Source organism: Talpa occidentalis, unplaced genomic scaffold, assembly GCF_014898055.3.
Source record: "Talpa occidentalis isolate TD23 unplaced genomic scaffold, MPIMG_talOcc4v2.1 talOcc4.13, whole genome shotgun sequence".
Taxonomy (NCBI): Eukaryota; Metazoa; Chordata; class Mammalia; order Eulipotyphla; family Talpidae; genus Talpa; species Talpa occidentalis.
In genome coordinates this window covers 6,464,759-6,478,824 of record NW_023601322.1, presented here as the reverse complement: position 1 = coordinate 6,478,824, position 14,066 = coordinate 6,464,759, and the positions used below count along the sequence as shown (strand labels likewise).

The window sequence follows — 14,066 nt, the reverse complement described above, 5'->3', positions numbered from 1 at the left end:
ATAGATTAATAGATATACTATTTAAAATATTTAAACATATATATATATATAGGGTTATAATTAAATCATTATATATAGAGATAAAATTATGTCCATAGATATATGTTGTTTATACACTTATATTTATTACTTACATACTTATAATCTTTATGTATTTTACTAAAATTACATTCCTAAATAAAAACTATAGCTACATATTAGAGGGGAGACTTTTATGACTAGGAATTTTATTAGAGCCGTAGGAGAATTCCTTAGTCTCAAAAATTAACAGAAGCTCTTTTCCCTTGAAAGAGCGATTCACTGTTCAGAATCTTAATATACACATGCAAGTTTGTTTAATTCTGTGGCCTTTTAAATGTGGAAAACAGGTGAGTAAGGGCAGATGGCAGAAGGAAACATGCAACAGATTTTGGTCTTTATGTTTAACCATATCTTAAATTGGATTATTGGGGAAAAGCTAAAATATAGTACTTGAATATAAAGCTACTCTAGAGGCAAATATTGTCTAATTGTGATGCAATAATTTATTTCTGAATGTTCTTATTTCATTTTTACTCCTTTAAGGGGTATCCTGTAAAAATATTCTCAATTTTATGGGCTTTTTCCCTGCATATTCTTACTCCAAATAATACAGTATGGAATTTTAGTTGGTGATTGTCTATTTTGTGCATGTTTGTAATTGTAGATGGGTTGTCTATTTTAACTTATTGATTTGTAATTTCAAATTTGATCAGCATTCTATAAATGTAGATACTACCCCTATATCATTGTTTTTAAGCTATTCTGTGTTCCTTGATGTATTATTGCAAAGCTGGTCATCCAACATACCCAATAGGAGATTTCCTCTGATCTGGATCTGTGGCAGAGACCATGCCTACAAATGATCCACGTGGGAGTCCTTCATAGATTTCAAACATGTAACATGGGTGGAGGAAAACAGGGGGCTCATCTTCATCCCGCACCTGGACCTTAATGACAGTGGTGGAAGGTTCCGCGTGGTATTTCATGAGCTGTTCATCAACATGGCAATTTCTAACTTTTGCTCTAATGCGATAGTGATTCTGGTGCTCAAAATCCACTTTCTGCAAAGAAATATAGTGTACAAAGAAGACATAATTTCAATAATCTAAGGTATTATTTATTATTTAGGTGAAAAAAGTCTTAGTTATAATGAAGACTCAACTGTTTTTTAGATTTACGTTTTATGCACTGGGATCACTAGACATTTGCACAGCAAATCCCCATTGGTATTTAATCTTCAAAATTATTATAAAATGCTTGTGGATAATAACTATATGTTTTTAGGATAAAAATATAGTTTTCTGGGCAAAATTTCTTAGGGAGTTAGAATTTTTTCTTATTTAAGATCTTTTCAAATTGTGCTTTACTTAAAGATTTTTTTTTTTAGATTTTTCTACATATTGCTCAAGATACTGTGTAATAACTAACACTTTCTTTTCTAAACTTTTTCTCCTTAAACCACAAATAATAGGTTCTCATTCCAATTACTTAAATAAGACAAAAACTAATCAGCTAGAGAAAGTGAATTGTATGTATTTTTGATTTGATTTTATACTACTCTGCTAAGGAAATAATTTTAATACATATACCTTTTTTAATATAACTATTCCTTCTTGGGTCTCATCATCAGTAATGATGTCAAATGTTTGTGAATCATCTTCCACGCTATAATCCATTTCTGCATTCTCTCCTATGTCATTATCAGAGGCCATGATTTTTCCTATAGACGTACCAGCGGGTGCGGATTCAGAGACAGCCAGGCGGTATAAACCTTTAAAAAAATCAAGATATTTTGCATAACTAATACACATAAGAAACTCCTAATATAACACCCTTTATTTATGGACTGTAGGGAAGCATACCCACACTTTCCACCAATAACTTATTCTAAATCTCTCTTTCTGCCACATACTACTCAAATAGGTAATGAGGGAAATGTTCAGATTGCAAAAATCTGGGGATGGAGCTTAGTGCCACCCTTGGGGCTCATGGTATGTGCTGCCTTTAAAACCAGCGCTGCAAAACCAATGCCACACACTATTTTTACTTTTCACCTTTTTCATAAACATGAATATTCTCTTCTGATTTCATTTGGGTAAGGCAGGACTTTTGTAAAAGTGAAGTGGTATTATGTGAACTTTATAAAAGTGGGAGATACCTGTACTATTAGTTAAGTTATAATGAAAATTCAAGATGCTGTCTACTTACTTTCTTTAAATATAGGTTTATTGTCATTAACATCAGAAAGCTTAATTAACACACTTGTTGTTCCAGACAGTGCTCCAGGCAGACCAATCATGTCTTTGGCTTGAATAATTACCCAATACTCATCTTGAAGTTCTCTATCCATTTTAGAAGATATTCTTATGACTCCTTTAAAAATGTAACAGACTTCAATTATTATTTTATTATTAACCACGGTATCTTCCTAGTTAATTTGTTAAGAATTCAACCAACAGTCATTCTTTTGAAAGACTCTGAGCCAGTACAGTGTGCTAGATGCTGTAGTGGAGAAAAGAATGTAAAAGTAATAAGACAACACACTACTTTGCTGAGAGTTGAGTAGTCACATCAAAACTATGGCCATGAGTAGACCCTTGATAAAATCCTATGTTAAGTCAATCCACATATAAGGCAGAGAAATAACAATTTTTACTTCAATCTTATTTCCTGCTCTCTTCTCTAATACAGATTTAATGAACTGTTCCCCTAAACTTAGAAAAATATTTATTATGGGGTAAATGTGTAAATTATAATAACAGATTTAGGCAAAAAAGTTGGTGCATGTATGATGTGAAAATCTTATTGAATCATAATATATGAGGAAGGGTTGGTTTTTGAATCGCAATTACTTGAAACTTACATGTATATGTATTCATATTCCAATTCAAATGAGACCATGGTGTTGTAATAAATGTCTTCTATTTCGAGAGAAATTGCTGAAATTATAGAAATTAATTTTCACTAAAAAGAAAATTCAAGTAGGGACAATGTGCATAGGTGAGGGGACTGCAATTCTCACAATTTTGGGAACATAGAACACTTGTTGTTGATACAAGAAAGAGAACAGCCAATCTATAAGTACATCTAGGAAAAAGTGTCCACTAAAATAATTGGGATGTATGTTAAAAAAAGAGAAACATTGAATCACGTTGTGATGGATTGTAACTGTGGTCCAAAATGTTTCATAATTATTGACTATTATATGAATTGGTATGAAAACTATTAAATAGATGCTGCTAGCATCGAGCTATGAAGGACTCAAGAGCAAATTGTGTTTCATATTGGCAGAACAGTATTAGAATTTTTGGAAATAATATCCAAAGAGATAGATGTTAGTTAAGCAGTGGGTGAGAGTGATATGGAGGCCTTTGCTCCCCATGGGTGAGGGCTTCAATTAACTTTGCCTACTTTATTTTCAACTGTTCTTCTTACCTTTAGAATCATCAAAGGACACATATTCTCAGTACATCTTATTGACCCCAAAACTTATTACTTCAGTGTTGGTGTTGTCATTTGTTTTGCTGCCCAGTCCCCCTTCTCTTCCATCAATGCAATTAATAGTTTCAGCAAACTTGTTCAATATAATGTAAGTCATTGAAATTTGGGGGAAAGACAGGGTTTAACATGATGAAGAAAGTCCAGTAGGGCCTAACATGTAGCTATTCATCATGTGATCCAATTTCTACACTCTCCCTAAGCTTTCCCACATTCTCTCTAATTAGTCCAAGAGTTTCAACACTCCCCCCATCTCAGAAATTCCCACTATGTTCTTCTCATAATGTAGAATTTTCCACTCTCTCATCACCTTTGCCACAGACTTTGGGTTTCAGTATATTCTGCCTTCAACACATAATATAACATAGTCCTTATTTTCTTGTTCCTATTTAAATGTATTCATCAATATTCACATGTTTAGCATCTATTTGCAAGTTCTCAGAAAGAGGAGTCCGAGCTGGGTATTTATTGTCATTTTCTTAACATGGTGTAAACAGTATGTTTTACAATGCCTGTTACTTATTCAACCATTTTCCACCAAGAATGATGAATTGAGGGAATTAAAGTCTAACATCTTAAACATATATTGAATAATAAAATAACTTGCCCTGTGTATCCAGAATAATAGAAGCCAGGTGCCATACTTAGAAGAATTAAGAATACAGTCACTCAAATAGTATTTTTCAAAAGCTGATTCCCTCAAAAACTCTGGTTGAGAAAGAACCATTTAATAGTTGCTGAATGAAGCAATAAGAAAAGTTTGAATGTTTAATAAATATTAAAAATCCAACAAAATGCTTTAATTCTTTGAATATGTAAGTGTAAGCAGAAAAGGTGATAGTATTTGTCTTTTATTAACAATCACAGAGGTTTACTTCTATTGACACTTGCTACATTATTGGGCAGTTGGTTTGTGACTAGTTATGGGTATTATTTTTATCTTTTCAGACTATGAGTTCTTAAAGAGAGTATTTATATAGGCAAACTTTTGAGCACAACAGTTCTTAAAATGAATTATTGTCACATAATTCTTATATTCAGTTGCATGAATTATTTTTTTATTTTATAAAATACTGAACTGATTCATGGAAAAGGAAAAACAGAAATATAAAATATTGTATTGATCTAAATAAAAAAACAGAGTTTAAAAAATTGTATGGTTCAGACCACTTTATAGACACAATTGTGAACCCAGATTTAATTGCATTCCATTGGCTTGCAGGTGTATCTCATTGTGGTTTTAATTTGCATCCCCATGATGACTAATGAGGTTGAACAGTTTTAATATGCTTGCAGGCTTTCTGTATGGCAATTCTTTGTCAACTTCTTATGAATGTGTCTTCCCCATATTTTTTTTATTATTGTATTGTCTGTCTTGTCCTAATTGACTTGTAGGAATCCTTATATATGTTACACCCCAAAAGCAAACAATGTGCTATGGACATGGAATAGCAAATCTCTCAAATTTAGAAAAGTCAATTAAAAGACTAACAAGAATGATTTAAAGTCACAACATATTATTTATTGCAACAGAGACTGCATTATTTTGTATATATGTGGAATCCAGTAAAGCTGAAATAATTGAAACAACTGTAAAACATGCAGAGAAATTTTGTTCTAACATTTGCCTGCTTAGAATCATGTTGAATTTTACTTTGTTTTATTTGGAAATACCTGTTGTTGGTTCAACAGAGAAATATGGTTGACCTCGTAGCAGGCTGTAGAGGAGACGTGCGTTATTTCCACTTGTAGAGTCATCAGCATCACTTGCTGTTACCTTGATGACGAATGATCCTGAAGAGGAAATGAGTATTAACAAGAAATTAAGAGCGTGGGGTTATTGAGCAATGAATTCAGCTCTGTAAGGAATTCTATCTTTCTCAAGCAAGATGATAATAAAGTGTAGTCCATCATCTTTTTTCTGAATTATAAAAGTATATATCATTCTGGATAGATAAGGAGAATATACCACATACAAAAAGCCTACATATATCAATGTAGAATTTTAAACATTCTACATTGTGGATCTATGACATAATGAAACCCATTACAATATGTAATTCACGATCTTTCAAAGGCATGTTATTAGTGGAGAAATCAAAAGAAACTGGAAACACTTTATTTCAAAAATCATATTGTGACCTGTATCTCAGAAAATTATAGAATATTCATAAAAATTTAATAAGAAGTTAATAAAAGTTGATAAAAAGGTTATTGAAATGAGCTTGAAATGATATCACATTGACTTTGAGCATAATCATTTTGCCTCTTTAATTCTATTTTATAAAATGGTTACTGGCTTTGAAGAGTTTTTTTAAAGAGCAAACATTGATAAAGTAAGCATTCTCATTAAAATTCAGTCACAAATAATAAAAGCTATGTGAAACGTGTGCCTTCAAGTTAGTATTCAAATATGTCTTTTAAAATATTAAGCTTTTTAACTTTATGTCAACCTAGAATCTAGCATTCTGGGTCTTGTTGCAAATTCACATTCGTGAAAACACCAAGAAGAACAGCAAAACTAATGGCACAAAATGACACGGCCTGTGATTATCTCTAGAGCATCATGATTTTATGCACTGTGATCTGATATTAAAAACTGATATACTCTACTAGGAAGCCCTTCTAATTCCCAATAATGGAACTGTACAACTTTTGCCTCAATTATATGTATTATTTACTGCCATTTTTTTAGTATTTTTATGTTTGTTATGTAACAAGGGTTTTGTATTATACAGTCAATCATCCTGTAGGTATATGTTAGTTTCAGGTGTTTTTAAATATATTCCTACTGATGGTAGCAAGATGGATGGACATTGAGGGCATGATGTGAGGTGAAATAAGCAGATGGAGAAAAATAAAGACTGTATGGACTCTAACAAAGATGAAATCACGCAAACAGAGTAGATTGGTTGTTACCCCGGGCTGGGTGTGGGAATGTTGGGGAGACAATAGTCAAAGGGGACACACTTGTAGATACAAAATTAGTTCAATTCTATAGTTCGGATGTACAATATTGTGATTATGGTCTGCAATGCCACATTTTGGTGTTTGTTTATACTTTAAAGTTTCTAAGTGACCAGAGCTTTACTGATACTGCATGGTATGATTGGAAATGTCACAGGGTAATCACTAATATGCAACTATCAAATCAACAAGAATTAGACCTTAGGTTACACAAGATCTCACATGACTGAATAGATAAGTGAATAAACAAATGCTGAAGGTACATATTCTTATAGTAATTATGAAGGCTTCTTAGTGATCATCAATTTTATTACTTCATTTTTGGCAAAATTTGTTCTTTTAACTACCTTTCCATGCACACACATCCATTTAATCCCCACACCTTTCCTCATTATGCCCTCATTTTATTCTTCTATTGGGGTTTCCCATCCCCAGTTTCCAGAACTAGGGTTATATATAATACACACAGAATTGTGGAAAATATGATGCCAATAAGCTGTCTTTCGATGGGAACAATCAACAATAGTTTTAATCTCCCCTTCCTCATATTATATGTTAAATACAGCTATAAAGGCACTTGGTGGCTGAGATAAATGTTTAATTTTTACATTCATTTTCATACAAACACATGACTCCTCCTTTGTTAGCAATATCAGAGGTGCATGTAAATCAAAATGAAAGTCACAGCTCCTTCTCAAGCACAGCAGCCTCCCAGGCCCACATAATTGCTGCTTTTCATGTTGTGAACATTGTTTACAGTCAGAATCACTCCCAATAGGTCTGTGAAGTGCAGTTCTAGTCTCCCGCTCACTCCATTCCCCAACAACACAGAAATCACTATGAACTGTGGCTGTATTCTAAAATACTATGGGCCCATGCTACAGAAGAACTGTGGTGTATATCGGTGATGTCAGCATACTTAGGGAACTAATTTTAAAATTTTATTTCCACAGGAAAATTCTGAGTTTTTAAACCTGACTCACAAGTAAATATTTGTGATATAATATATTTATAAGATTATAAAATAAGTTCTGTATAAATACTTAGAGGAAAATCTAGGGAGCTATTGAAAATGATCCTAGCTAGGATTCTAGAAGATTTGTAAGTACAATCCCTCATAAATAAGGTTATAATTCATTGAACATTATGAAGTTGTAATAGACTTGAAAGGTTGAGTTTATCACAAAAAGTCAAGGTTTTTTTTTTTTTTTTTACCAATAGAAGCATAAATAATATAATTTGTGGCATTACTATAATAGAGAGAATTGCAAAAAAATGGATTTTACATCCACCAACATAGTCTCTTCATCCCCCAGAGAGTCTAATCACTTATGTAGAGTTCCTGTGCCTCCATGAACTCATTCATTTACTCAGATACCTACAATCTCAGACACTGACTCCTGGCCTAGTATGTAGGTCTTATATTTTTGTGTGGACAAAAGATAAATGTGCAGATCCAGACTGAGAAAAACTTGATGTTTTATCATAATTTCTGAAAGTGTTTGTTTTAAAGTAATGGCGTTTCAAATATATATATATATATATTTGATGAAAGTTCATCATTATATATAAATGAATGCATATTTAATAAGCAGTTGTAGGGATTTTGTTTGTTTGATTCTTCTGATGACATGTTCAGTTTCTAAGTTTAAAGTACAGGTTCTAAGTTTAAAGTACCAAATTCTAAGTTTAAAGTACAGTTTTAAATGAAATATTTTGTAGTTATCTATAATACAACTCAAATCTATTTTTAAAAGACAAAGGAGAATGACGTGTCTGCATTGGTTGCTTTTTAAAAGGTAAAATTGGTGGATGCGGAACTTAGAAACAATATCAACTCTCAAGAACCTATAAAATGATAAAGGGTATGGTAAGAAATTCTATTTTATTCTATTCTATTCAGGTGAAAGAATCCACATGATTCATTAACTAAATATTGACATTGAAAGAGATGGAGAAACTACATATATTATTAATCCATTTCTTTAAAGCAATATAATGACAAACTGAGAATGTTTCAGAGGAAACCATCAACAAAATGGTTGAAAGAGCAAAAAGGATATTCTCATATTTCCATATTAGGTAACATCTCTGATAGCAGCTGACCAGCCTGTGTGGGCTCCTTCCTCCCAAGGGAAGCTATAAAAATTGCTCATTGATTTTGGTGTGATTCCAAACAAAACCCAAATCCTGAAAGGCACTCCAAGGGGATGTATTGAATTACACTGATTGACAATGTAATATGTACATGTCCCTCATGTTGCAATGCATAATGAGAGCCAAATATTGCACAGACCAAATGAATGCTTTGTAATCTCTATAGAATCAACCACAGTGAGGCTTGCGCATGATGGCATGCTATAATTACTGTATCATTCACATTATTATCTGTTCCTGGGCTCACTCTGCAAAATTCCTGTTCTGTACCTCCTCTTCTCCATATAAAATTCTGCCCCATTTGCTCTCAATTACTATTTTGGTCTCCCACTTCACTGACAAAAATAACAACAACCACTAATTAACTGGTTTATTATCAATGTGTTAAATTATCTGGATCTGGCTCCTCTAATACCCTGAATTCCATGGCCCTGTCCCTTCTCAAAAATAGTTCTTCAGTCCTTAGATCCTTTTATAGTTTGCTTCGAAAGTACTCTCCTGCTGAGTTGGTCCCTATAGTACCTAACTGTTACTAAATTCCCCATCTTAATAAAAAATAAAATAATGTTAAACAACAACAACAAATCCCTTTCACCTTCATCTGCTTCTTCTTAGGGTCTCACATCACCATATTTTTCCCTGTAGTAAAACATCTTTTAAAATGGCTACATTCACTCTCACCTCTGAATCTCCTTCTGTTCATGCATCACTCTCCAACACACTGCAATCTCTAACAGTTGCAAAAATTTGACTAAATTGCTCTTACCAACCTCAGTGGGGCATTTCAGTTTGCCAAATCACAAGTCACTGCTTTGACTTGATTTTGTTCCACCTCACAGTAGAAATCCACACAGTTGGAGAATCTATTCTTTTGGAATATCTCTTCTGTTTGCCTCCTCTTCCCTCATCACTGGTAACTTCTTAAATTCTAATGCACAAGCCAATCCCCCTTTACTTAACCATCAGGTTACCCTGTCTGCCATCCTCATCTCTACCAGCGTTCACTGCCAAGAGGATCTCATTCTAATGCCATTCCTTACAAGATTGCTACCTGCCAATAATTCTCATTTTATTATGCAAATCTCATCACCCTATTATGTGCAATTTTTGTTTAGGATTATTATGACTGGTCTATTTGTATCATTCTGAATTTTCATTACTAAATAACTCTATGTCCCCTAGCCAATTAATCATCGTTATATTTTAACCTTACCTAATACTTACAAAACATACAGATTAAGTATCACCTTGTTTATTTAAAAGAATTTTTTATGTATTATAGATATAGATTTACTGACATCAATTACCTCTTATATCTTTTTTACAATTGAATTCTCACATTTAGGGAAAAGTTCTGAGAACATGTTAGGTTCATCATTGAAGAAGGAGATGGACAAGAAGGAGGAACAGGAGGGAGGGAAAGAACTGTCTTATTTACCTAGCAGGGAAATAGTATAATATTAAAGTGTCATTTACATCTAGTGTTAATTGGTCTTGATATGTATTACATAACTAAGTTAGTGATATCATAATTAAAGACCTATATTCTGAACACAAGTAGAAAGTCATCTTTAGATTACTACCTGGGATCCTATATTTCTGAATTATATACAGTGTTACAAACCAGTTTTACTTAATAAAAAACAATCTTAAAAATCAGGAAATTGCAACAGAATAGACACTTTTAGATTTGCTGGCTAATGAATGGAACACTTAAATCAAGCAGTTTTCCAGCATATAGCACACTTTAAAATAGCCATTATTGTAATGTATTTTACTTTATCCAACAAGGGAATTTTATGAATTATGTTTTACTATATGGAGTGTTGTCAAAATACATGGAAGATTTTGCATAGCCATACCATAATCTTCCCCTATTGGAAAGACATTTTTGATGTAGAAGGCAGTCACTTCTTATATTTTTGAAAGTGCTCTTTTCTACATGTATTCATTTAAAATATTTATAAAAACAACAATGTGTTTAAAGGGGAAATTGAAAATGAATACAGTCACAGAGAGGTGTTAAGTATTTTGTTTTGTTCTTAGTCTTCATGTTCTATGGTTTTCATGCATATAGTATTGTTTTTGACTTATAGACTTTTCTATTTTTTTTTTTTTAATAGAGGCATGTTTTTTATTTATTTGTTTTATTTGTTTGTTTTGTTTATACATGCACTGGGTACAGTCAGAAGCACGGGAGGGTGAGAGAATTCACCAGAGCCAGAGCAGGGTGCAGAGCAGGCAGAAGGACCGAAGTACACTGCTGAGGGGAGCAGCGGGCGGCAGGAGAGGTCTGCGCGCCATGTGGGATCCTCCTCCGGTGGCCGGGGAGCAGCCGGGGATCGAACCGGCGCCGCAGAGGCCGCGGGCAGCTTCGCAACCCAGCGCTCAACCGCTGCGCCACCGGGGAGGCCCGACTTTTCTATTTTTAATCTCATCTCTTTCAGGATAATATTTTTGCTTTTTTGAGACAAAAAATACATTTTTTAAAAATGACATTCTCATATTAATGAAACCAGTAAGTGAATAAACTAAAGAATTTACCCGTCACTCAAACACACCTTACGTTTTTCTATGGCTTGCAGGCTAAGATAACATTTTAAGCAGACAGACATATAGTTAATTAATATATAACACCATTGTTTATTACATTTTTATCGACTAATTTTTAAGCATTTTACTTAACATGCTTGCAGAATAAAGTGGGAGGATAGAACTTAAAATAATTTACTTCTAATACAAATGTTTAGAAATGTAAATGCTTTCATTCTTAATAATCTTTGACATAAATTAATATGCAATACCTTCTGGAGACATCTCGGGTACAACGGCCTCATAAGGTTCATCTAGGAATTTTGGTGCATTGTCATTGATATCCGAAACTCTGATGACAAATTCAGACTCGGGTTCCATAGCCTTCCCAGTGGTGGCATCTATTACCTGGGCTCTTAGCAGGTAGAGGGACCGTTCTTCTCTATCAAGCTTCTGTTTGGCAAATATGTCACCTGTTCTGTGATCAATGACAAAAATACTTCCAGCTCCATCTCCCAAAAGCTTGTACTGGAAAGAGTTGTTTCCATTATCTAAATCAGATTTCAGCTGCAAGTGCAAAGAAGGAGAATTTAGTTTCCAGATATGCTAAAATGAACAAATGGATTTTAATCATTTCATGTTCATGCCTGCCAATGATTCCCCAAGTGAATAATTACATTTTAGACCTGTTTTATATTAAATAAGTTAAAATATTATTTTTACGATTGAAATCTATCACTAGGCAGAGGAGTCTTTGACTTCTCATTGAAATATAAATATTATTACTTTAAATAGAGGATTCTAATTAGAAACTGCAATAATTTAAAATCAAAAACCCTTTCATAATTTACACACAACAGTGTTGGTTCTAATTGTTTCAGTTGTTACATTTTTAGTCACTAAGTCATACTTCAAATATTTATATTAGATTGGGACTTAGGGACAGATCAGATAAATCTGGACATTAATGTTCTTCCTTGAGGTAAAAAAATACAGAGAAATCATAGATATATTATTAAAAACACAGGGAGGATGTTGATAATAATAAACTCAACCATTTATTGGGCATTTATTAAAAACTACAAATTGTTTTACATTAATTTTCTCAATCTCCCCAAAATAGTGTGAGATGTATATTATTGATATGATCACTCCTTTCTATAGAGTAGGAAGGTGAGATTGAAAAACTTTCATTCACGTGGTTTTTATGTAGATTTGTGATTTTGACCCCAGTCCAGTCTGATCCCAGATCTTCCCCTGCAAACCACAGATAACATGGTCATTTAGTCCTTGAGTTTTAGTGAGATCAATATAAACTCTTTTCTTCCCTTCCTTATTCTACTCAATTCTCAAATCTCTCAAATTTTCTTCTTCTGCCTTCACTGTTATTTTTTAAAGGCAAGTACATTTGTTAATCTTTCATAGTGTTAATGATTATTTGGAATTTATAGTGATCATTTAGAATATATACAAACAGAGGTCATAACTAACATTGGTTGTGTGTGGTTTTTTTTAGCATCTAAATTACTTTCATAAAAGAACAATTCCCTAGCACTTGTGAATGCGTGAGTGTCATGATTGTTTATTACTGTGTTCTTCTTCAAAGTAAGTGTTCCTCTGAAAATTTACAGTTCAACAAGAAATACAATCTTAGGCAAATTCATGCTTTTTCTAATAGCACATATTGTGATGTGCTATTAATAATTTTTTTCTAATTAAAAATTAATAATTAATATTTTCTATATGATGGATCAATAGCTAAAGATATCTAAAACACCTAATTTTAAAATGTGCTGAATATCACTGCTATGCAATGAAAAGAAAATGTGTGAATAGTAACATCCAGATTGACTTCCTGGTGTTAATTCTTTTAATTTGACAACACGTCATTATTATAAGATAAAAGGAAGTGTTGGTGCCATCATGGTAAGAAATTAAGGACAACAAATGTACTCTCCAGTAAACACATCATATTAAAGGAATGCATGGCTGGTATAATTCAAATATTTTGGGCACACCTTTAAGAATATGATTCAATATTTGAATGAAGATAAATCAAATTTAGTAATGAATAACATTTAAAGTATATTCCCACTGTAATTTTCATAGATCAGTAAATGTGATATTTTAAGGACTCAGGTTTTGGTAAAGGAACAGTTATTACTTTAACATCTGCCACTTAGTGTCACAAAATGTACAAGTTAAATAAATTCTAACCTCATGGATTCTAGTATCATGAAATTTTCTGTTTCCATTCAAAAAATATTTTAATTGGAAAGTTACTCTCAATTTGGCAAAAAAATATCATTTTGAATTTTTACTTAATTGTGCTTTCCAAACTAGATAACCTTGATAACCTTTCAAGTATAGCAAAAGGATTGGTAGGTGTGCACAAACACATGCATGCACACACACACACACACACACGGGGGGGGGTGGGGGGAGATATATATCTATATCTATCTATATCTATCTATATCTATCTATATCTATATCTATATCTATATCTATATCTATATCTATATCTATATCTATATCTATATCTATATCTATATCTATATATATATGGAGAGAGAGAGAGAGAGACTGGAACCTGACTAAGATCCTACTCGAAGCCTTTGGGTGAATGCACCCTTGTACCTTTGACTGAAGGTATAAATAAACTCCTATGAATTCTAGACATGAGGATGATGCTGCACTTCTCCTGAAAGTACTAGAAAAGGAGAGTTAATGAATTTTGAGTGCTTCACCCTTTGGGCCCAATTAAATTTTAGTGCCAGTTAATTAGCAGTTAAACTTATTTCAGTTCATTCATCTGAAGAAAGAGCCTTACAGAAAAGGACATGATACTGTAATTACCCATGTTTAAAGAAGACCAAATAATAATAAAA

At 32.8% G+C, this 14,066-nt stretch overlaps 1 protein-coding gene across 1 annotated transcript in view; it reads right to left on the bottom strand.

The window, feature by feature from the left end:
• The window catches only part of CDH19 (cadherin 19), a 66,092-nt gene that overhangs the window by 27,288 nt on the left and 24,738 nt on the right, over positions 1-14,066 (bottom strand). The window contains exons 3-7 of the mRNA XM_054693995.1: positions 11,448-11,742; positions 5,194-5,313; positions 2,230-2,394; positions 1,611-1,792; positions 829-1,082 (exon numbers count right to left, since the gene is read on the bottom strand). Coding sequence (XP_054549970.1) covers positions 829-1,082; positions 1,611-1,792; positions 2,230-2,394; positions 5,194-5,313; positions 11,448-11,742 — 1,016 coding nt within the window. The remainder of the gene's footprint in view (positions 1-828; positions 1,083-1,610; positions 1,793-2,229; positions 2,395-5,193; positions 5,314-11,447; positions 11,743-14,066) is intronic.